This window comes from Trachypithecus francoisi, unplaced genomic scaffold (assembly GCF_009764315.1).
Source record: "Trachypithecus francoisi isolate TF-2019V2 unplaced genomic scaffold, Tfra_2.0 Lachesis_group0, whole genome shotgun sequence".
Taxonomy (NCBI): domain Eukaryota; kingdom Metazoa; phylum Chordata; class Mammalia; order Primates; family Cercopithecidae; genus Trachypithecus; species Trachypithecus francoisi.
Window position 1 is genome coordinate 107,672,995 of NW_022681453.1, and position 26,044 is coordinate 107,699,038.

Below are 26,044 nucleotides of genomic sequence, written 5' to 3' on the forward strand. Positions count from 1 at the left end.
ATGTTTCTTACCATTTCTGCTTCCTCGTACTTTATACTCAAGTCATTAGGAAATTCCTGCATTTCTCAAGTAGGTCAATGTCTCTTTTATTTCTGGAACTTAAAATAGAACAATTTCTTTTCTACACACTTTTTTTTTTTTTTCATACTTTTGACTCATTTTTAAGCTTGCTTCAGGTATCAACTTAAATAATACTCTGTTCATGGAGCTTTCTTACTCCCAATTGGTAGACATCCCATGTGGGGTTCTGGCAAGGCAGTTGAAGTATATTTAATGTCTGTATAATCTTCCACCAATGGAAAACTCACATGAACCTGCCAAGCCACACTGAGATCAGAGAGCTCCCTACTCCTCTCATCATTCTCTAAACAAAGCTCTCTCGTATTGACTGGATGAAAAGGTGAAGGCAGGGGAAGGTGGTAGTCTTTTGCAGTAGGTTACTTCTGTCTCCTTACAAACCCACAGGGAGAGGACTTTGGCACCAAATTTTGAAGGCTTTAGCATGTCATCTACCTCGTACTTTTTTGTCTTTTTTTTTGGATACCAGTTATTAATTGTGGAACTATAGAAAAGTTCTCTCTCAACATGTTATATTGACTTAATTGTCTGTTTCTTACACGACATATTATATGAGGGCAAGGACCATCTTTTTTATATCAATATTAGATTCTACAGTCTACCATAGTGCCAAGTACACAGGAGATGCTCAATAAATACATGTTAAATGAGAAAGAGAAGGGAAACCTCTAGTCCAAGACCATAAGCCCTAGTTAGCAAAATAGATTTCTGAGTTCAGTAATCTTGTACTAGTAATCCTGCAAACAAATATATTATAAATACTTATCATCTTGGTTAGTAATAGCTTCCTTAAAAGTTTGGTTTTACTCAAGGTAATAAAGACAAAATAGTTTTACATTAAAATATTTAGCAAATGTACAGCACTGTTGGTGCATATGTTTCATTAACTTTAATTATGAGAGTAAATATTCTCTGATATGTCTCTTTAAAAAAATCCAGGAAGGTCAAAAAAAGAGAGAGAACTCAACATTATTTATAAAACACAACTTACCTCCACGGCCAAAATTTCCAATATCATTTGGGCCACTATTACTATTATTTACTGGCAAGCTTGTGGCTGGCCAAGAATCAGCAAGCCATGGATAGCTGGGATCACCAGCATTTAGAAGACCTGGACGGCTAAAACAGAGATGACAAGGAAATCAATACATGGAGCTCAGTGCAAGATTTTGACACCCATCTCATGCAATATAAAGGGTTAAGAAATTGAAGATATTAACTGACTTCAAATTAATATATGTAGACTCCCTAGAATTAAATAACTCCAGCAATTCATTAAGGCTATACATAGGTTAACAGTGGACACAGGGAGTCTTTGCCCGGGATTCTGTCCATGTCCAAACGAATTCAGGTGTTTGCCCTGAAACTGGTAGGAATCAGTAACATACTAGGATTCCAAAACAAGGTTTGATGATACATTGGCACCTCAAGGGAACAACTGCTCAAAGTGACTTCTCTATGTCAGCCATTTCTAAAACTTTGGGCTATTCCTTCCTCAGTTCCTGCAGCTCCCGTATATATCTGTCCCCTCTAGGCTGCAACCCTTCTTATGCCCCTTCACGCTTGATTTGGAGGCGAGGAACAAGGGACTTAGCGAAATTAATGAACAGTATTTATACTCTCCATCAATAGCACATTTCCAAGTTCTAAACTGTAAAATATCAAGGGCATATTAAGGGTTTTTTTTTTAAGGTAATAAAAGATACACTGCGATCTGAGCCAGCATGTGAGTATAGTCTACGAGGAAAATTTCCTTTACGTCATATTTAATAAAGAACTCCCTTCTTTAATATAAAAGATGGGATTCTGATTCCTTTCCAGATTACTAGCATATTTACACAGAAATAGAACATCTATAATCATTACACTTTTCTTTTGATAGACTCCTTCTGGTACAATCCCTAAGAGAAACATGTGTTTCTATGGAAACTGCAATAAGAAGACCCGACTGCTTTCTTGCTACATCTACAAGCTCTCATTAGACTTAATCTCTTTTTGCTAAAATATTGATTACATGGGAGATTGGAAGTTATTACCAGTGCCTAATTACAATCTCCATATTGGCAAAGGGAAAATAGATGAGGATATATGAGTTTGTTATCAGCTTTTATCAATTTCAATTGAGTATCCAAAGTTGTGGAATCCAGTCCTATCAATCTATAGCCTATTCATCATCCATGAATCATTTACTTTGTGATCGATTATGTGTAATTGTTCACTCACAGCAATTTAGTGAGAGCCAATAAGGAGTCTTAAACAACAGCAACTTCATTTGCTAATGTCTAATTAATGCAATAAACACCCTGCTAACAAATGAACACATTCCATGTGATATTTACTACTAATTTCTTCAGGGGCATCTGGGAGATATGAAACATCTGGACCTGATTCCTCTAAAGTGCACAACAGATAGATCATTAAACTTTGTGCTAAGCCATTTAATTCCTCCCAGAATTCTCAGACTTTTAAATGATCATTTATTACAATAATAGCCTCTTACTATAGTGTTTCCCAGTCCTGATTAAAAAAATAATACGAATGAAACAATCTCCTTAGCATACCTTCCATTGGTCATTAGTCCTCCATCTCCTCTTTGAAACGTAACTATAAAAAAAGAAAAAAAAGGAAGACATGCACGCACAAGTAGTCAATATTAATTACAATTAATAACAACTACATATTGGCCCTTAGTTTAGAGCTGCGGCCTCTGGGAATTTTAACAAAATATAATTAACATAATTGTACAGAGAGTAACAGTGGTTTGGCCCAAGGCAAAACTATCATTTGCTCCAATTTTAATAGGACATTTCAAAATTCTTTAAGCCAAATCCAAGGTTAAGTTAAAGAACCAATTCATATTTAAATGTCAAACCTGTTACAATTAGTACATATAGTGATATTGCAAGATCATTGTAACATTATTGTGAATTTATCAAATCAAGATTTTTAATTTTAAAGCAAAGGTGTCCTAATTAGAAGGCATAAGGCAAAACACTCATAATATAAATTGAAGCAGGGAAGTTCCAACATGTTATGTCCTTCTAATGAAACAAGAAAAACAAATACTTATTGACTACAGATTTTTCACCATCACAAATCTTTTTATGACCCTCATAAACAGTGATAATTACAACAGACATGAACTATAATTAATAGAGAATAACATGCTCACAAAAATGAATTTTTCAAATAATTGATACTGAATATATTCCTAATTGTATGTAGTGATCAGAAAAGTTGAATCCTCCATATAACTATGGAACTTATTAGCAACACCAGTAAGCATCCACCAGAGCCACAGCCAGTGAATCCAGTGAATCCACTCTCTCCAGTCAATAGTTTCAAGTCTACAAAGCCAACAACATGAAAGTGGATTTTAACGACTGGTCAAAGAATGTTATTATCAGTTCAGGTCTGTCATCCATTGTCCAAACCTCTGCAACCAAAGGTATTTGTACTCCAAAATGATTCAGAATTGAGAAAGGTAATATACTTTGCATGTTACAAAGAGGTTCTAAAACAGTAAACTGTATTCAAAGTTATTTAGTTTTACTGCAGTGGAATGTGAACATCCATTATTAGTAGGATAAAGTCTACAAATAGCTTCACATTAGTTTGGATCAAATTTTGTCATTACATTATGGCAAACTAGAAAATTATTTTTAAAAAGAAATGTGGTGTTTAGAAGTGTACAGCTTGCAAAAGTGCAATGAACCTGCAATTCTGACCAAAATTAACGTGGATTGGCTAAACCAATCACTGAGGATGAAGGAAAAAAAATACCATTTTCACTGCTGTGCACCAGGTAAACCCTATCTTTGGAAGGCGTTGATTATAGTTACTATGATTTTTTTAAATGTGGTAAGTACAGGGGAAAATAAATGAAATTTAATTAGTTGATTCATCTTTGTAAGTACATAGAAGATATATTGCCACTTAATATATACACATAGTGAATACTTCTTAATTTGAATAACTCTCCATAACTCCTCTGTTCTCAAGTTTGGGCTGTCAGATATGGTGATGACTCTTTAAATTTTACAAATTTCCAAATGAAGTCCCTCCTTTAAGGTTATCTACTAATATTATCTCTTATGATATCAGAACCAGGTAATATGATTATAAACTCCAAGAGTCTTCATGGGACAGTAAAGCATATCAGGGCTCTCAGGAACTTCTTATTGGTACCTGAAATATACTGCCTTATCAGTTTTACATGTAATATCTCAAATGCATTGCAAAACAATCCTGACATAACCTTTGCATCTGCTCAGCACTGGCTATAGGCACATGCTCGGAGAAGATGAAAGAATACAAATGCGGAAGGCTCACTGAAGTGCGCGGAATCAGGAATCAGCAGTGCATCTGTCCCACATTGTGCCCCTTTAATAACTGCTTTTAACAAAAGAGAATTAATCTGAAATAATTAATGCAAAAAATTGAGCACTGGAGATATTAAATAAATGCCTGATTAGTACACACGCAATGTGAAAACAGTATAGCTAATTAGCCTTCCATCTGATGTGACTTTCTAGTTTGTGGTTTTTTCTTAATGGACTATCAAGTGATTGTTTTAGTCTGTTGAAAGAGAGTTAAGATAATGGTGTGAATATTATTCTGAATATGCAAATAAGCAGATGCTCATGGGCTACACCTCAGAATGTGCTGTTTAAGAGATATGTGAGAAGCTAAATTGTTTTCCCTAATTTAGATGCTCTTTTGTCCCATTCAAACTTTCTGTTACTGCCAGAGCAAGACATAATCTTAGAGGAAAGGAGGACACCAGACGCAGAGGTACAAACACTGAGTTGTACTTAACTTTAATATATGAACCAGTGGCAAATTCTTCAGGACATGTAAAGTTTAAAGTATTATAATAGAACACTGAAAACCTTATAAAAAATATATCATGAGGCTGGGCGCGGTGGCTCACGTTTGTAATCCCAGCACTTTGGGAGGCCCAAGGGGTTGGATCACGAGGTCAGGAGTTCAAGACCAGCCAAGCCAAGACAGTGAAACCCCGTCTCTACTAAGAATACAAAAATTAGCCGGGCACGGTGGCAAGTGCCTGTAATCCCAGCTATTCAGGAGGCTGAGGTGGGAGAATTGCTTGAACTCTGGGGGCGGAGGTTGCAGTGAGCTGAGATCATGCCAGTGCACTCCAGCCTGGGCGACAGAGTGAGACTCTGTCTCAGGAAAAAAAAAAAGATATATATACACATATATACACATAATGCATTAAAGTTAATTTGCAAACTTGTTAGTGTATGAACACTATAGTATATATGGCCGATATCTGGCAATTGAAAATTAAATGCCGTGAGCAAAATAATTTAAATTTAAAAATATTTCATATTAAGCATTTGGGACAATCTATTTTCTGTTTCTGTTCCCATCACCATTAAAATATGGTTTTCAAATGATTCTAGACTGCCAATAGGGTGTCAAAATATTCTGTAAAGACATTTATCTCTGTATCTCTGCATATTAACGACACAAGGCAAAACTTCACACTACATTATGTAAGTATTTGATGACCTTAAAAAGGTTCACATATAATTTAGTACAAAATCTAAATTTCCATTTTGTATTATTTCTGTCAGAATTTTTTTTAAAACCCTTCTCTTAATGGGTTGTTTAGTTGTGTTTTTAAAGAAGCGAAAAAAGGGAACACTTTTTCAAGTTTCATTTTTTACTTTATGCTGCAAAACTTTTAGATTGGTTCTATTTTGAAAAGTAGATCAAAAGTAACTAACTTCTCTTAGATCATGAGGTTTAGGGCAGATGACAAATAACTATGAACAATGAGAACTCCTCAAAGGGAAATCATATCTGGCGTTTTGACCAGTGTTTTGTGTGTGTGCAGAAAGACGAACATACAAATAAAACGCCACAGCAAACTGAAAGCTATTTTGAGGTGGTTCTCATTTTGAAGAAGTGTTTGCCTTGAAGCTGTAAGAAGGGTTGGGTGTGGTCAGACAATCTTGTTCTCATCGCAATGTTGATAATCACAGAGTAGTAACTTTGTGCTTATTAGAGATACATACGGAATAACTGTGACTCTCAATCAGAAGTCTCTGCTAGTATCCAAAAACTAAGAACTTTCAAGGAGTTACATACGGAATATTTTAGCTTATACTAACTGAATAGTGCTTAGGTTTCCAAAAAGTTCTGCAGACACCACAATCTAAAATGTTTTTGAAAACATTTTGAATTTCTTGCAATTTCTGCAACACATATAAGGTAAAGAGATTTTGCAAGGTTATAGCATCCAAAAAATAACTCTAATATGACCTCACAGAATTAATCCTAACCTCATGCCTGCTACAACTGGGGTAGAAGAGGAGAAAACATAACTGTGGTAAATTGGCATTTTGAGTGAGGAAGCTTTCAGAGTGCCTGTCTTTAGTAGGTCACATTTTCCTACTCCAAATGGAAACTTGACTGTTGCAGCCAAGCCTCACTCCCTTTCCCAATAAGCTATTTCTCACATATGAATGTAGATTAATCCTTTTTTAATAAGCACTAACTCAGCCCAGATAATCAGAGTATAAAAAAATCCATCAAATCTTTTAAGTGCCTTGGATGGTTTTGTCCAATAATTTATATTTCACTGACGATTTTAAGACCTATATGTGAAGTGTTTAGCATTTCACATAATTTGTTCACTCACATTAAATTGTTTGTATTTACTGAGCTTCATAAAATCTGTTATCTTCAGAGTCAGCCATCTATCAGTTAAGTATAAAACTTCTGAAAGGCTTCTCTCTGGCTTGGCCTTATTCCAAAATACCTGGAGGGCATAGCACCTTCTGAGTTAGCAGTTCTTCTACAAGCAGATGAGTATCAATAACAATAAAAAATTGTAATAGGAAATGTACTATTCTTGTCAAGCTCAATGATCAACATCTAGTTTCAAATTAAGTGCATAGGTTATGCAAATAATTGCTGTTAAAAAAAAGAAGAGGGCCGGGCGCGGTGTCTCAAGCCTGTAATCCCAGCACTTTGGGAGGCCGAGACGGGCGGATCACGAGGTCAGGAGATCGAGACCATCCTGGCTAACACGGTGAAACCCCATCTCTACTAAAAATACAAAAAACTAGCCGGGCGTGGTGGCGGCACCTGTGGTCCCAGCTACTCGGGAGGCTGAGGCAGGAGAATGGCCTAAACCCGGGAGGCGGAGCTTGCAGTGAGCTGAGATCCGGCCACTGCACTCCAGCCTGGGCCACAGAGCAAGACTCCGTCTCAAAAAAAAAAAAAAGAAGAAAAGTCTCTCTGGTGTAATTTTACTAACAGTATAAACTTAATACCTATGAGAGATATTTTATTTCTAAGGAGTGAGTGAATGAAGAAATACGGAGGATAAAAATGCAACACTCCAAATGTGAATATATTAGAACTTTGCACTAAACTGACCAGCACAGTCAATTTTTTATTATCATTGCTGACGTCAAGCAAAGGGATAAACACCAAATAGTCCATGAATTAAATCAGTTCCTCCTTATATTTCGTATGATTTATACAAGTGTATCACAGAGATGTAATATAACATGGTGGCTGATTAAACAGAAAGGTTGATGGGCAATGCCTTCAGCGATGAAGGCAGAGAACTGGACTGCATAACAAGAAGGCACATTAAAGTATCATTAATTTTCCAGACTTTGATACTCAGCAGTTACTGCCTAGCACCCCTTTCTGCAAAGAATCCCTCACTGTTGAAGTGATACAGCACTTGGGTGACAAATTATGAGGAAGCAGAGAGGCAGCAACCAATGAGAAATGAGAATGGCAGGAGGATGGCACGTCACCACACATGGAAGCCTCTTGTCAGTGGATATGCTGTACTACTTTCTCTAGTCCTGGAAATGTATTCTATCAAGTAACTAATACATTTTATCTTCATAAGATATAGACACAAGCTACAATGCTATAATCAAATGATCATAAACATATAAATGCATCAAATAACAAGCGAGGCAACCAAGTCAGTGTTATACTCAGCATTTTGCACTATTTCCACATTCTCAGCAGTTTAGGAGCCTACAAGCCACAGCATCTTAAAAGCTTAATAACCAAGGACGCCTCTGTCAAAATCAGTTACTAAGACATTTATGCTTCCTACCAAAGTTAATATTAGAAATAGAAGATTGAATGCAATGTCTCAAAAACTTCTTACATATTTGTAAAATCATGTCCAATTAAAATTGGTCCCTTGTGAATTCTAGAAAGTGTGAAATGTGAGATATTTCTTATTGTTGTTGGAGAAAATATTTAAAATAAACTGCACTTAAAATTGTAATTGAACATCTCTTCAGTATTGAGTTAATTCTGTCAATCACTGACTTTACAATTTTGTGTCTCCTCTCTCTTCTCTCTCTACCATGGAGATATTTTGAAGGCCACGATATAGGACACCCTTGAAACTCTGTCCTGGATTCTAAGAAGAAAACATTGTTGTGAATATGCAGACCATCTAGGGTCTTCTTTTTATTGTTCTGCTTCAGCTTCTTTCTCTTTTTCTTCATTTTCCTTTTCTTTTAAAATACTGCTTGTTTGCATTGTAATAAGAGTCTGTTTAAGTGAACAGTAAATCACTTAATTCATGCCTCATCAGTCTTATCAATTCTGGTGAGATTTTTGCTTGTCGGTATTTTTCACGAGGGACATTTCCTATTGTAATCTGCATCCTGACACACTAAAAGCTATATTTCAAAATGTTCTTCTTTCCTGAACATTTAAGTAATGCTCATGCATAAATCCACTTCTCAAACATGGCTTCATAGTATGTAACACATTGTGTATGTGTGTGTGTGTATGTGTGTGTGTGTGTCCGTGTGTGTGTGTGTGAGTTTATGATTTCAAAGAACTAGTTGAGAAAAACAGTTAAGCATTTTTATCAGTCTGTGCTCTTGTTATGCTTCACTGGAGCTACAAGCAGAATGATTTTGCCTCATGGTTATAAAGTGATATAGTCAAGAGCAATGCATTAAAGCATGTTGAGTGTAATTGCATTTTACAGTGCAGGTTTCTAAAATAAGCCAAAATCACTCATTTGTTATTCCTTTCTAATCCTTCCATTCATTTCATTACATTCCTACAGATTAAGAGATTTTCTTAGCTGGAAATAGTCACTTACCAGCATAATTACTGAGTCCCTTCCTCTTCTTTCTTCTCCAATACAACCATATGCTAAAACCCATCAAAATTACCCAGCAGGCACCACCAATACCAGCAATAAAGGCTGGTTGCTTCACCACGTCAGTGATTTGCTCAGTTATGCTGTTATTGTTTTCAGTAATGACAACTTCATTGCGTCTCCCTGCAGAAAAACAATAGTATTAGTATATATTCAAAGAAAAATAAGCACAGGAATACAAACATGGTGCATCAAGAATGAAGAAAAAGTATTTGAAGGCAGGAAATACTTGTTTTGTTTTGAGCCTATAACAAGTATTGATAAGCATAGTTGATAATTTTCAAAAGAAGAATTCAATCATGAGTTTGAAAATGTGATTAAGAACACTGACCTCTTGTGTTGTGGTTTGCTATGGATGGATTCACAACCAAATATTGATTTATCACCTTATAAATTATAAAAATAGTACTAGGAGTTGAATTAATAACTTATCTTGAATTACATAGTGTTTTTAAATATAGTTTTCATTTTTAAGACAGCAATGACAACTTTTAACATGGGGTGTTTGGAAATTGCCTTTCTGCTGAGGCACTGTCCATATTCAAATGTTTGTAATTCACAAGAACATGTAACTTAATGTTAACCTTAATATTCTACCAAAGAGCTTATTTTGAGCAAATATCCTTTAATTTTCTGGAGAGTATTAAAACTACTATACAAAACAATGAAAATTACGTAAACAGCCTTCACAGAGATCAGCATGCATAATTAAAATATGAAAAGATGAAACTCATATATTCCCTTAAAGTATCTGAAACTAATTTGAAAATCCATTTGAAAGCCAAATTTAAGGAACAACTTAAAAATTAACTTTGAGGTCTCCATTACTGAGAAATACAGTTAAATCTGGACTCAGATTATTCTAGAACTAGTCATGTTTGGAAAATTTAGACCTCTCAGATAATTAAGAAAATCTCAGTCTACATTTTAAATCGGTCTTAAACTTGTGGAATCATAAGATTTATGGGCTTATTTAGCAGATTAAGAAATGTAGACACTGGGAATTAAGTGATTTCTAATGTCAATATGATGCCTAATTAGTGACTAATCAAAGACTTTTAAAAGGTAAGTGGCAAGCAAAATATAAATGGCACATTTCAGCATATGACATCAAAGGAATGTGTGGGATTTCCCCTGTTTTAGTTATAGCACTGTAATATATTAAAAAGATCATAGTCTTTGAAGTCATTTTTTTTTGTTGTGTTTTTTGGAGACGGAGTCTCGCTTTGTGGCCCAGGCTGGAGTGAGCGGCGCCATCTTGGCTCCCTGCAAGCTCCGCCCCCCGGGTTCCCGCCATTCTCCTGCCTCCGCCTCCCGAGGAGCTGGGACCACAGGCGCCGCCACCACGCCCGGCTGGTTTTTTGTATTTTTTAGTAGAGACGGGGTTTCACCATGTTAGCCAGGATGGTCTCGATCTCCTGACCTCGTGATCCGCCCGTCATTTTTTGTATTTTTAGTAGAGACGGGGTTTCACCGTGTTAGCCAGGATGGTCTCGATCTCCTGACCTCGTGATCTGCCCGTCTCGGCCTCCCAAAGTGCTGGGATTACAGGCCTGAGCCACCGCGCCCGGCCGAAGTCATGATTTTGATGAAACAACTCTGCCACTTACTAGCCAAGTCAGCAGTAAGCTTATATAGCGCACTTAATCTTCTAGAGCCCGTGTCAACTGTTTGGCACCAGTCTTGTCTACTTCATATATTTTGGGAGGATTGAAGTGGAGGCTAATATGAAGACAGTAGTTTTTGACTCAAAATTATGACCCATGTAAGTTTAAGGGCTGCTTTAAGGACTTCTCAGTCAACCTCAGTGACATGAGTGATAAATTATCTAGATTTGAGAATCCTGCAAATCTCAATTCACTTGTTTACCTCACTGCTCCTCCTTTCTTCCAAGGCAGAAAATTAGCCTACATTTCCTAGCATCTTTTGCAGTAGAGTTCAAAAAAGTAACTGAGCATTAGCCAGTGGTAACTAGGAACAAAATGTGCACATGACCCTCCAGGCCTGATCCCTAACACTGCCTTGACTTGAAACTCTATTTCCTCATTGGTTGGACAGAAACCGGGGATCTGTTGGAGGATGTTAAGCTTCTAAGAAATGGCAGAGATATGGTTTGAAAGACCCAAAACCCCTGAATAATGATATGGAGTAGAAACTCCATTTCCCATTCTGCTGATCCATATTGGTCTGAGCTGTGAATTAGAAATAAAATTTTATTTTGTTAATCTTTTCAAAATACAGGCTTTTTAAAAAAAATCATAGCTGTTAGCATTTCCTTACACATAATCCATTCCTGAAAGGTCTTTTGATTAAATTTCAGATTTAAATACCAACGTCACTTATGTAGTAAATCTGGCTCATTTGCCCACTATGTCTGCCTTTAATTATTATACATGTAAACATAGTCAAAACTGTATTTAAAATGAGCTCATATTTTCCATATAAGACATACACCTATCTGGTGATTTCCTTAACTATTAGGAATTATCAGAAAGAAAACAAATACCTTATTGAACAGAGAAAAGAAAATTTGGCCTTCATTTCTGTAAACAGTCCACAATATATCATATTTAGTAAGGTGCAATATTTATGTTACTCAAGGTGTATTGCTATTTTTTATGCTGCTGGTATTTTTGAAACAATGTTGTCAGTTGGACTAATTAGAGCATAGACAAGGGATGTGTGTGACCTGTAACGCTCCATTGTTCTTGCAGACAAAAAATATAATGAAATATAATGTCTTCCTCCCATTGGAGAGTAATGAAGAACAAAACTAATTTGTTGGACTAAAAACTAATTAGACACATCAGATTTGATTGTACCTATTACTGTGAAAGTTTGCAGCTGTTCCACATATTATAACCAACTATGTAATGTAAGCGTGACAAGCCAAATGATTAGAGAAGCAATAACTATATTATTAAGCAAAATAACTAAAATTCTTAAGTCGATGTAAATTGGTTATATGACACACGGCTTAATGGATATATATCTGAATGTATTTGATTTCATTTTTGTGTCTGTAAATGCAGTGATACAGAATTATGGACACTTTGATGTAAAAGTCATCTTATCATAGGAAACTGCACAGAAAAGAACAATACCAATGTTAAGCCAGTGTAAGGCAGTGTTTCACATTTTTACAATGTTTTAATTAATGGTCCCTTAATGGAACTTTCTGGAAGGAATGCTAAACTGAGAAGGAATAGGTGAAACACTAGATGCTCTGGCATAGTACAAATCTAAAATTCTCAACCATAAATTACATCAAACGCCAATACATGATTTAATTAAAACAAAGGAGAAATGTGGTACAATTTGAGTCACTTCAAGTGCCATTTCCAGTTCTGAATAGACAATGGGAAAGTGTAAATTGAAACAGAAAAGAAGATTAGCCATCACTAAATCACTTTTCCACTAAGGAATCACAGTTGTGTAGATAAGGGCATCAGACAAGATGTTAAGGTAGATACGCAGGAGTAATTAAGGAAACAATTAGAAGCTTCTCAGTACAAGTGTAGATATTAAAAAGAAATAAATCTCTCAAGAACAAATAGCCTTTTCTAGGTTGAATTGTGATTTTTGTGTGTGTGTGTGTGTACACAAAAAATAGAATTTCTATAATTCTATTTTATAATTACATTTTTAGTATAGCCTATTTTAACTATTTGAATAAAAGATAGAAATATTACTTTCTAGATTACTTTTATCTCATAGAAAAATCTGAAAACACTTGTACGAAACGCTAAATAGCAAATTAAAAGGTACTCATTACCCATCTGAAGACTCAGACTTTTATAAATGATAGGAAAATTAAGTGAAATTTTCTATTTGATTTAAAATCATCATTAACTTTATGATGTTAAGTTCCAGCTCAGTTCAGAGTATAACTGTAATAGTCATGACAGGAGCTTAGTTCTACTGTGTACTTGTCATTTTTTACTTCCCTACAAGGAAGTAAATCCCCCAAATATCTGGCAGATAGTCACGAGGAAGAAAAAGAACCAAGAAAGCTTTACTTGAGAATGGTATTTACAGCCTGGTCCTGGTACCAAAACAGAGATAGAGACCCACGGAACAGAACAGAGCCCTAGGAAATACTACCACACATCTATAACCATCTGATCTTTCACAAACCTGACAAAAACAAGAAATGGGGAAAGGATTCCCTATTGAATAAATGGTGCTGGGAAAACTGACTAGCCATAAGTAGAAAGCTGAAACTGGATGCCTTCCTTACACCTTATACAAAAATTAATTCAAGATGGATTAGAGACTTAAATGTTAGACCTAAAACCATAAAAACCCTAGAAGAAAACCTAGGCAATACCATTCAGGACATAGGCACGAGCAAAGACTTCATGTCTAAAACACGAAAAGCAACGGCAACAAAAGCCAAAATTGACAAATGGGATCTAATTAAACTAAAGAGCTTCTGCACAGCAAAAGAAACTACCATCAGAGTGAACAGGCAACCTACAGAATGGGAGAAAATTTTTGCAATCTACCCATCTGACAAAGGGTTAATATCCAGAATCTACAAAGAACTTAAACAAATGTACAAGAAAAAAACAAACTACTCCATCAAAAAGTGGGCAAAGGATATGAACAGACAATTCTCAAAAGACATTTATGCAGTCAACAGACACATGAAAAAATGCTCATCATCACTGGCCATCAGAGAAATGAAAATCAAAACCACAATGAGACACCATCTCACACCAGTCAGAATGGCAATCATTAAAAAGTCAGGAAACAACAGGTGCTGGAGAGGATGTGGAGAAATAGGAACACTTTTACACTGCTGGTGGACTGTAAACTAGTTCAACCATTGTGGAAGACAGTGTGGCGATTCCTCAAGGATCTAGAACTAGAAATACCATTTGACCCAGCAATCCCATGACTGGGTATATACCCAAAGGATTATAAATCATGCTGTTATAAAGACACATGCACACGTATGTTTACTGCAGCACTATTCACAATAGCAAAGACTTGGAATCAACCCAAATGTCCATCAGTGACAGACTGGATTAAGAAAATGTGGCACATATACACTATGGAATACTATGCAGCCATAAAAAAGGATGAGTTCATGTCCTTTGTAGGGACATGGATGCAGCTGGAAACCATCATTCTCAGCAAACTATCGCAAGAACAGAAAACCAAACACAGCATGTTCTCACTCATAGGTGGGAACTGAACAATGAGAACACTTGGACACAGGAAGGGGAACATCACACACTGGGGCCTGTCATGGGGTGGGGGGAGGAGAGAGGGATAGCATTAGGAGATATACCTAATGTAAATGATGAGTTAATGGGTGTAGCGCACCAACATGGCACATGTATACATATGTAACAAACCTGCACGTTGTGCACATGTACCCTAGAACATAAAGTATAATTTAAAAAATGGTATTATTACTAAAGATAAGAAAAAAAAAAACTATGAAAGGAAAATAAGTTATTTGACAGTTATTTGACAATCTTACTTATCTTTCACTTAGAATAATTATATTCAGCCAATCCATTTCATAAAGATATAGATACAGACATAGATATTTTGTACTGTCTCTGTGGCATATATATGCCAGTATACAGTATATATATATATATAATATATATATATATATATATATATATATATATACACACACACACACACACACACATACACGCATATATATAGCTTGTTAAGTGAAAAAATAAGAGCTTATTTCTAAATACTATAAATGAATGCACACACATATACACACACACATATGTTAAATCCTTTTGGGTGTACCTGTATTTCTTTCTTATTCCAATTTATTTTAGAAAATCTCAGAAGAACAAGATTGTAGGTTTCCCTCAGGTTAAGGAATTAATTCAGTCTGAATGACTAATTAAGAAAGAAGCCAATTTAAAGAAAAGTTAATACTTTAACTTTTTCTCTACAATATTTTTAATATATAAAAGAAAGAATACCCAGAGAATCTAAAAAATTTTAACACTATGACTGAATATTAAATCTGTCCATATACAATACATATTTGTAATAGAAAGAATTATCTAGAAGCCGGCAGTCTGCTTTATACGCATCATTTTAGAAAATAGAAAAAAATGGGAATGGCTGATATCAAACACTGGAGAAACACTTTAAAAATATGTAAACTATAGGAATTTTTTTTAACAATTTTGCGTTGACTTTTATTTAATAAAACCACATATTTACAATTCAAAAAAGTCCTACTTTGATATACTTTACTAAATAAAATTAAAGGTTAACTGTACAAGCAATTAAAACGTGATATGTAGTAGCAAGTGTTATCAGGAGTTTTCAGCAAACTATTTAAAATAGTCAAAAGTTGAGCAGTTAAAAAGTACTTTCTGAAGTGAACGCCGTTTCTAAATGGGATCCCAAGGCCTGGTGGGAGAGGCAGCCTCCCTCTACCGGGCAGGCTGGACAAAGGTCCCCGCCCTGAAGTCTTAGACTCTGAGAGTCAACGGCACGTGCAGTGGAGCATGCAGACCGCTGGAGGGGCAGCATGTCAACGTCTCGTTTCCAGTTTGCCTAAACCACACACAGAAGCAGCCTCTACACTCACCAGCAGCCTCTGTGGCAAGGTGCTAAGTGACCCTGGTTGGGGACTTAGAACTTTCTGGCCTCTGGACTCATGAACTGGCGAGATCTCACATGGAATACATATATATATATTTTATTAAAGGCACTGCCAAACAAATAAAAGCAGGGAAAACTGAAGAATTTTCAGTTTTCAATTCAGAAGAATTGAACTGAAAAATTCGTTCAATTTATTGAACGAAGGGCACTTTACTAGAGGAAATCTGTAGTGACAAGGCTTTGTTTCCCTTAGAGAGCGCCACAACCCATACAGTGTAAGGCAGCTCGTACCTCAGCTGAATCAACTCAATCTTATTGATATGAGGTGTCTCTGGGTGGAGTTCAGGGAGGCCAGAGGGACTAAAAGTTGAGGGGAGAACCATGTGAAAGAGGGAGACAGTGAGAGTGAGGCTCCCACATCTGTGTATGCTCTCCCCTTACGTCCAAGGGTGAACCCTCAACAGTGCACGCAAACAGAAGATTGTAAGGATCTGGTGAAAGCAGAGGTTTTAGCTCCTGTTCACTGCAAAATCATGCTTAATTTTGAATTTCACCATATTAGGAAGACCAGATAAAAATATAAGGCTTCTCACTGGAAGCCCAGGAGAGGGTCATGCCTTGAAAGTAAATATCTTACTGAAGTATTGCCTTGAGAATAAGGGCAACAAGAAGTCTTATACTAACCAGTGTAAAAACTAAGACATCACCGGTTCAAGGTGACCAGACAGTAATGTATGTGCCTGCTAGAACACAAACACTCTTCGTAAGATCACAAAATTTTATTTCATCTGCAATGTTCAATATAGTAAAAAATGACCGGGCATGTGAAAGTAAATAAACAACTAACCCAAGGTCAGCTGAAAAGATAATCAATAGAAGTAGACTATGAGATAAGATGGATGCTGAAACCAGGAGAAAAGAACTTTAAGCAGCTATCACAATAGGTGTATGGACTTAATATGGTCATAACAAATGATGACATGGAAAACATCAGAGGGAAATGAAAAGAAAAAAGGAAGCAAACAGAAATTACAGAACAGGAAAGTGTAACATATGAAACGACCAGTTCCTTTGACACTTCCATTTCTTCATGAAGAAGTAACAGGTATTGGGATATGCACTCCCATCATGAACAAGTAGAAGACAAGGCAAAATATGTGAAAGAAAAGGAGAGGACTGTGGTCTCAGACAGAAAGGAAAGAAACAGGGACAACTTTAATATTTTCACAGCTTTGTACCTCCAGATAACTATAATGCAGCCAAGGGTAACCCAAACATTGTTGAATGACATCCCTGAGTTGAAAAGACTGAAGCACTCATGGAAGCTGAGGGGACTGAATTTTTTTTTTTTCCCCCAGGGACGGAATCTCCTTCAGTCATCCACGCTGGAGTGCTGGAGTGTGCTCACTGCAACCTCTGCCTCCTGAGTTCACACACTTTTCCTGCCTCAGCCTCCCAAGTAGCTGGGACTAGAGGTGCCCACGGCCACACCCAGCTAATTTCTTTTGTATTTAGTAGAGATGGGGTTTCACCATGTTGCCCAGCTGGTCTCCAACTCCTGAGCTCAGGTAATCAGCCAGCCTCCGCCCTTCAAAGGGCTAGGATTACAGGCGTGAGCCACCAAATATTAATAAATTCAGCACATCTATGAAATGGATAATATATCATGACCAGTTGTGATTTATCCCAAGATTACAAGGTTGATTTACCTTTAAGGGTCATTCAATAGAATTCATCACATTAACACAAACAAGAAGAGAGAGAAAACATGATTATCTGAAAACAATTAAAAACATTTCACAACTACTAAAATGAGTAAGTGAGGTAGTAAGGTCACAAAGCACAAAGGCCATATAGAAATTAAATTTATGTGTAATACAAAACAATTGGAAAAATAAATTTTAAAAATCCATTTATAATAGTGTAAAAAACATCAAATAGGCCAGGTGAAGTGGCAGGACCTCATGCCTGTAATCCCAGCACTTTGGGAGGCCAAGGCAGGCAGACTGCTTGAGGTCAGGAGTTTAAGACCAGCCTGGTCACAATAGCAAAACCCTGTCCCTACTAAAAATGCAAAAATTAGCCAGAAGCGGTGGTGCATGCCTGTAGCCCCAGCTGCTCAGGAGGTTGAGGTGGGAGGAGGACTTGAACCTGGGAGATGGAGGCTGCAGTGAGCCAACTGCGCTCAAGCACTCCAGCCTAGATGAGAGAAAGAAACATTTTCTCAAAAATAACAACAAAACAAAACACACACACACACACAATCAAATGCTCAAGAAATGTGTTGACACACTAAAAAGTGTAAAATATTGGACCAAAGTAAAGAACACTTAAATAATGGAAACATATATCACATTCCCGGAAAGAGAGTCATTATTAAAATATTTACTCTATGCGTTTTGATGGATTTATTCACTGCACTTTCACTCACCATTCCAACACAAGTTTTAGAGATTTCAACAAGCTGATTTGAAAAGTATATGGAAAAGCAGAAGACCTATAATAAGCAAAACAATTTTGCAGAAGAAAATGATGGCATATTCACATTACCTGATTTCAAGGCTTACTATGAACTACAGTAACCAAGACAGTGTGGTTTGGCATATGGATAGACATATAATCAAATTGAATCCCATAGGGAATTCAGGAATGCAGCCGTGTGAATATGATTAACTGGTGGAAAGGAAGGTCTTTTTAATAAATGACGAGCACACCATATGGAAATAAAGAAGCCTCATTCCTTTACCCACATTGCAGTTACCCTCAGATGAATTATGGACTTCCGCGTAAAAGCTACAGTTATAAAGCTGCTAGAGGAAAATATCCTCAGTGTCTAGAAGTAAGCCACAGTTTCTTAGGAGGCACCAAATAGCAAAGAAAAAATGATAAATTGTACTTCATTAAAATGTAATACTTTTGGGCCGGGTGCGGTGGCTCAAGCCTCTAATCCCACCACTTTGGGAGGCCGAGATGGGCGGATCACAAGGTCAGGAGATCGAGACCATCCTGGCTAACACGGTGAAACCCCGTCTCTACTAAAAGATACAAACAACTAGCCGGGCGTGGTGGCGGCGCCTGTGGTCCCAGCTCCTCGGGAGGCGGAGGCAGGAGAATGGCGGGAACCCGGGGGGCGGAGCTTGCAGGGAGCCAAGATGGCGCCGCTCACTCCAGCCTGGGCCACAGAGCCAGACTCCGTCTCAAAAAAAAAAAAAAAAAATGTAATACTTTTGTTCATCAAATGATATTATTAAGAAAATGAATAGGGAAGTCATGGACTGGGAAAAAATATTTGTAACACAAATACATGGAAAAGAACTTGTATCCAGAATGTGTCAATAACTCTTACTAATCAGTAACAAGAGACCCATCCAATTTTTGAAAGGCAAATATGTGGTCAATTCACAGAAGAAACTATGTGGATGGCCAATAAGCACATATAAAGTTTCTCGACATTATGAGTCATAAAAGAAAATTCAAGCCAACATCACAGGTTATCCCAGCTAGAATGGCTAAAACCACAAAAACTGGAAACCTCAAATGTTGGTGACAATCTAGAGCGACTGGAAGTCATTTTCCTTGCTGGTGGGAGTATGAAATTACACAACTTGAATATTGTTTAGCAGTTTCTTATAAAGCCAAACAAGACAAGTCTTTTACCCAGAAATTAGACTCCTAAATATTTCTCCAAAAGGACACAAACATTTACACAATAATATTCATTCTCTCAGGTGAAAAGCAGATAAACAAAATATGGCATATTCATACAATTGAATACTGCTCAGCAATAAAACATGTGAACTCAATAATACATACGTGGATGAATCTCAAAAACATTATCCTTAGTGAAAGAAACCAGATTTTAAAAAATCACATTCTGTATGATTCCATTTATATACATCTCAAGAACAGGCAAACATAATCTATGATAATAGGGAAAATTTTCATGCAATGATGATATTAGATTTAATATGATTTCTTCTTTGGGATGGTATATTTAGATTATAAAGTTTCTTCTGGACTGTTTCTTGTTAATTTTTGACATTTCTCTGGCTAAGAGGAAGCATATAGATTTTAAACATGATGCTCTCTCCTCAGTAACTATCTCATTTTTATTATATTTCAATGGCATCAAAATTGCTAATGAGACAGTTGATTAAAAATAATTTTTAAACTACCTTTCAGCATTTAAACTCTTAAATACCGCATTTAAAAAAGGTTCTGGGACTTTTAAGAGCATGATCAATTGCACCAAGTATTTTTGTAAGAAACCCTAGTCAGTTAACCCATTTGTCTACGTGATATAGGGACCCTAACATTCTTAAGTGCATATTCACTATTAGAATGTTGATGCAAAATCATCATCCACCTTGTCAGTTGACTGATTCTAAAGCACAGACCACATCGTTTGATACTCACCGATTATTATTGGCTGCGGCTCACTTTTTACTCCAACCCCTGCACTGGTACTAGCTGCAACCTCTACCCGGTATTGAATACCTGGGAATAATCCACCAATTATTACAGACCGAATGGCTGCATCCACAGTTTTGTTGATATGGAATCGTGTCTCATTTCCTAGACACCAGATCTATAGAAATGGAAAGTGAATAACACAGAGACATAATATTATCGTTTCTGGTAACAAGACTACTATAACTGATTAACTATTTTGTCATTGTAACCTATCTATCTTCTAGGCTTACAGAAGTTTTGTAAATGATATCTTCTAAAGCCCAACCTCTGCAGTTTATTTATAAGTGTGTATGTAAGTGTGTTTGTGTGCACGTGCACCTGTATGAAAAGAAGGACAATGAGGGAAGCTGTAACTATGCCACGTTCATTTATATCTTATTCTCAGCACTGAAAGCTCATAATGAGTAATTTAGAAAGCACAGTGCTTTCTTTAACACCCCTGGTATGTGGTTTTGGTTGCAAATGGCATTTTCGTGTGGATTAAAACACATAATTTCCTCTGCTTTATTTATCAAGATTCATTATGCATATAATCCACAAAAATATGGTGATTATAAGTTGCAATATCTAAGGTATATAGGTAGACATCTAAGTAATTTATATTTCATTTAAGAAAATATTAACTTGCACAGAAGTAGTTAACAAGATTAATTGACCTAAGTTATAGGTATTGACTAAAATGAAATTAAAGCCAATATTTACGTTGACAGCAATAAATCTAAGATTGATCAACACATATCTACACACACATACACATTCATGAGAACAAAGTGGTGGCAATTCTTTAGACATTGATGTTAAGGAAGTTAGGCTTTTATTTCAAGTAGGAATGAAATTTTAAGGCATCTTCTGGGATGTGGAAATTGTTCCTATAAAATGTGTTCTGAAAAGAAATCCATTGTGTATCCACATTTCAATTCATATTATATAATATTTTAAAATCTACATGTAGACACATATGCAGGAAAACATATGATTTGTTTTGGAGCAGGTAAGTTCCCAAATTTTTTCAGTAAAAAATAATTCTTGTGAATCATGTGTTTCTTTTATTGATATATTATATCTGTGTTCTTAGTGAAGGAATATTTAGCTCTTACCTACATATGCACTTTGAAACCAAAATATGACAAGTCTCTAGACAGTGAGAACGTAAACAACTTATGAAAAAACAAATACATCATGTTGTAAAAAAAAAAAGTAACAATATTTAACTACATGGAAATTTAGGATATTTAGTGCCAAATGGTACAAAACTAAATTCCTAACCTCATTAAAACACACACACACCCAAACTCACACGGAGGAGATAATTTGTTATTCTATTAAAACAATGTCCTAATGCTTATAAAATCTTAGAATCTATGTAATTATTGTATTGTAAAAGCATTTATTCTTATGTTTCTTAAGCATGTGTCTTATAACATGATATAAATCATTTTAAAATAAATCTTTATACATTTAGTCCATTCATTTGCTTTAGCAAGTTGATCTTTAATAAAATTCGATGTAAAAATTAATGTTTTCTTAGAAATAAAATTTAATCTGCAAACTTTTTAGTAAAATTATTCAGCTTAATATTAAATACCAACTCTGAATTTTTTAGGTGGAAAGGGTGTCTAGTTTTGTATTGTATTAGATGTATAGAATATGCTATTTTCAGAAATCTAGAAATATTCATTAATAGATGATACTAACAGATCATTTATTAATAAATTATAGTTTTGAATTTTACAAAGATTAATGAGGGGTTTTTCATTCACATGCGGCCTAATCACAACACAAACAGAATCTTATTTTGAAAACTTAGACATACTTACTACGCCAAACACCAAATGATGGCAATGACACAATAGATATATATTGTTTCTAAACAGCCAAAAATTCATCAGGTGAAAAATGAGACAATCAACTGTTTTTTCTGTAAGTCAGTATTTTGCAAAATGTGTCATTTCAGTGGCTTTTTTTCAGGTGAAATATTCTACACAACCTCAGTCAACAGACAACAGTAGCATCTGGAGTGAGGGTTGGTGCTGCCCACAACCCACTCCACCTCTTTAACCCCGAAGCCTCTATTTTTCTGAGAATGTGGTTTAGAAAACAGCTGCCTTACAGCCTCTTATGCAGAATTCCAACAACAAAGATAAAACCCGTTTTCTGGGCTTCACTACCTACCCTCTGCCCCATCTCTCTGAATGCTTGAGGCTGTAGAATCACACCATACAGAAACCCATTTCACTGGTGTGGTTTAATTGTTCAGCCGGACTTGTGTGATCTGTGACCTGGAACTCAGGTTCTAATACCTATGCATTTGTCTCATTCTCTGTCACACAGAAATATAAATAAAAACTTCACACTTAAACTGAGTAAGAGAACCTTTAGAGATGTTCCTCATTCGTGAGACACTGAGATTTCTCTGGGAACCTTTATATGAGGGCTGTCCTCCTTCACCCCGGTCCTACCTTGTATTCTTGGAGAATTCCATTCTGGTGATCTGGAGGAGGAGGATCCCAGGAAACACTAATACTTGTGCTATTGTAGCTTCCAACTGTCAGTACAGTGACAGACTGTGGAGGGGCACTAGGGGCTGTAGAGGAAGTAATTAGAATAAATGCAAACTGTAAGCCTTGGTGCGCATCAGTGCTACTTCCAGAAAATGAAGAGAAAGACCAGATGCAGGAGGCTCTGGCTTCCAGGAGTTCTGATTGCACATGCTGTTCAACAGTGACAGTTGTTTTTGAGAAATATTCTTTAAATACAATATCTAGATTTAAAGCAAATGCAACAGCTTTTGTAATATGCTCTCAATAATAAATTTAACAGCTAACATTCTAATACGCGTTTGCTATACACCCCGCAAAGAGCTAAGTGTCAGATTTAACTCTTGCATTAACCTCAGGAGGTAGAAACAACCGTTATCTCGGTTTTACAGATGAGGAAACAGAAGGTTACTGTAAGAGACTTAGGAAAGTCAAACAGCAAGTCAGAATCTGAGCCTGTGTATGTCTGATTTTAGAACTCTACTCTAATAGGCTGTCTTTCTAAAAACAACCACAACTTCTTCTAACCAAAATTATTCTGAGAGGATCTATTCCAGTATTTATCATGTGTTATTTCTGAACGGTGGCATTATTGACAGCTTTTTTGGTATGCTTTTAGTTTGTGCTTACTAAATAAAAACAGAAACATAACTATAAATGTCATCAACCAGAAAAAACTTCCTTTTCTTCCCATACTGGGAAAAATAATTGACTGCTATCAATTGACCTGTAAGTTAAGACTGAAAACTTCTTTTATACGGATGGGAAGGGACTCTGATGATAAAATGAACACAGTTCATGCTGGGTCAAATGTGAAATGGGAAGATTTTGATTTCCTACAATAATTCTCTGCCTTTATAGTTTCTCCTATAACTAATTACAACCATCCTGAGAAAAGGCAAAAGGGAAGCTCTTCCTGATTTTAGACTGCCACATCTCTCATTTAAAGTGTCTGAGAACTAAGAAGTAATAACTTTGTGGAAAAATTCATCTATTCTCAGTGAGTCTCTGAATTAAAACCAAAGGTAGGAGTAGTTAAAATTATAGTATTACATAACATACTTCTAGACAGTTTAAAATACCAAATAATTTTGTGGTATTAATGGCTTTCTTATCTAGAATAGAATAATCAATGCTTGCATAACTTTATGCTGTTTAGTTTTTTGAAACTATCCTAAATATCCTAAAATGTATTTTCAAAGCCTGACAGCAGATATCCCATGTTTTGTAAATATGTCATGATATATTTCACTTAAGTATAGCCATATTTGCATCGAGATATAGGACACACACAGAAACATGTTAACACAATACTGTTTTCTATTTCTCTTTGTGACAATATTGCTCCAAAATATGGCACGATGACATAAATCCAACCACTTGTCTACGAGCCTCGTAGTTATTAAGTAGACTGCATTGAAAAATAAGACTTTCAGAATGGGTTTCTCATTCACCTTGCTGCTGCCTTGGCAAGAACACTGTGCCTGCTTCCTGACAGGTCAATTATTCCAGGACTCAGCTTCTTTCTACAGATGTGAAAGAACCCAAATCGCCACTCATCGTTCCCAGACATAGCCCGGCTGAGTTCCATTTGTTACCGTCACACAGCCACAGAAATTGGAGATGAATGGATACCCAACAGTGCCACATGTCTAATCCAGAGGAAAAGTCTAACTGCAGTGAAATTGATTTTGGAAACAGGCTTCAAACAGAGCATTCTGTGTTAAGGTTACCTGCTCCACTTATTAATACGACCAATTTGCAACACAGAGTGAAATTTAATGACGAATAAAGATACGATGATAAGGATTATTATTTTTAAACCTGTTAGCAAGGAGAAAAGATACTATTATAATCACTGGTAACTTTTCAACATATCCTAAAAATAGATTAATAATTCCTTTTTAAATATGCATTTTTGCCCCTGCCAGTGTATCACACTGCAAAACAATGGGAAGATGACATTCTTGCTGTGTTGTATAAGAAATGTGTGATTTAAGAGCTCCTTGGTCAAACATATAGATGTTAACATGGGCAACCTATAGACATTTTCTTAAGGCTTCTAAATATGTTTAGAGAAAGGGCTTTTTACAAGAGTTGTGAGCACAAAATTAATACAAAAGCAGAGTGGAGGGATTTATTTCATTTGGCATCTCCTTTTTTTTTTTTTTAACTTTGATGACAACATTTATCATAAGCCTCTTGTTTAGTGAAAGAGATACTACTAAATGAACTGGTGAAAACCTACAGTAAGCTCATGTTCATCATAGATTGACTTTAACATACCTTTAGGTAAGAAAAGGTCCAAAATGGGGAGAAAGAGGGAACTGCCCACAGGAGAAAGTGGCTAATAAAAGACAATGTCACAATTAACTATAACAAAAAGAGTAGTCACAATGAACAGCCTGTGTTCTCAAATTTCCATTTCTCAAAATTCCAAATGAACTAAATCTACACAAAATATAGGGGAATATTTAATAATCCAATTCAAGTGAACTGAAAAACATAAGATTTGGTGCAAATGGTTACTTAAGAAAAATTGAAATTACATTAGCGTCCTTTTTTTCTGCTTGTCAGAGTCTACAGACTTCTCAGAATAAAAGGAGAAAATGACACTTCCTCAATTTACTTTCAGATGATGTCTTTCCATTCTTCTAAGGAAGCTAATAACTAGGTACTGTAACAGAAATTAGTTTCATCATGATATGTTTGATTTACATTCGAAATCTGAATACTGACCTTCTTCAGTAGTACGAACCGTTTTAGATTCACTATCCATTCCTTGGAACTCATTGAAATATGGCCGTACTTTAATTTCATAAGTCACTCCCTTTTTCAGGTTGACTAAGACAGCACTTCGTTCAGTCGGGACTTTGGCATCTACATTCTGCCATGAAGATGCGGCCTGCAGACCTGGCGTCTGGCGGTACATCACTCGGTAGCCTTGGATAAACTGGGGCTGGCGATCGACCTGAAACATGTGGTGAAGGGCCTATGAAACCAAGGAAGGCATTTTGGACATCACAATGAATTTGTCCTCTTTTCATCTGTCCCTATTTCTGTCCTCATCTTAGTTATGTTGTGACTTTCTAGCTAATCTCTCTGCTTCCCTTCTAATAACTCCTATCCTGTCAGAGTTCAGCTTGCTCCCAAGATT

General features: G+C 36.1%; 1 protein-coding gene across 6 annotated transcripts in view; it reads right to left on the reverse strand.

Moving 5' to 3' along the window:
- Positions 1–26,044, reverse strand: part of ROBO2 (roundabout guidance receptor 2) — a 619,239-nt gene that overhangs the window by 50,889 nt on the left and 542,306 nt on the right. For all 6 annotated transcript variants that reach the window (XM_033211611.1, XM_033211608.1, XM_033211607.1 and 3 more), the window contains exons 15-20: positions 25,627–25,858; positions 22,810–22,934; positions 20,294–20,465; positions 9,215–9,397; positions 2,640–2,682; positions 1,070–1,197 (exon numbers count right to left, since the gene is read on the reverse strand). In XM_033211611.1, coding sequence (XP_033067502.1) covers positions 1,070–1,197; positions 2,640–2,682; positions 9,215–9,397; positions 20,294–20,465; positions 22,810–22,934; positions 25,627–25,858 — 883 coding nt within the window. The remainder of the gene's footprint in view (positions 1–1,069; positions 1,198–2,639; positions 2,683–9,214; positions 9,398–20,293; positions 20,466–22,809; positions 22,935–25,626; positions 25,859–26,044) is intronic.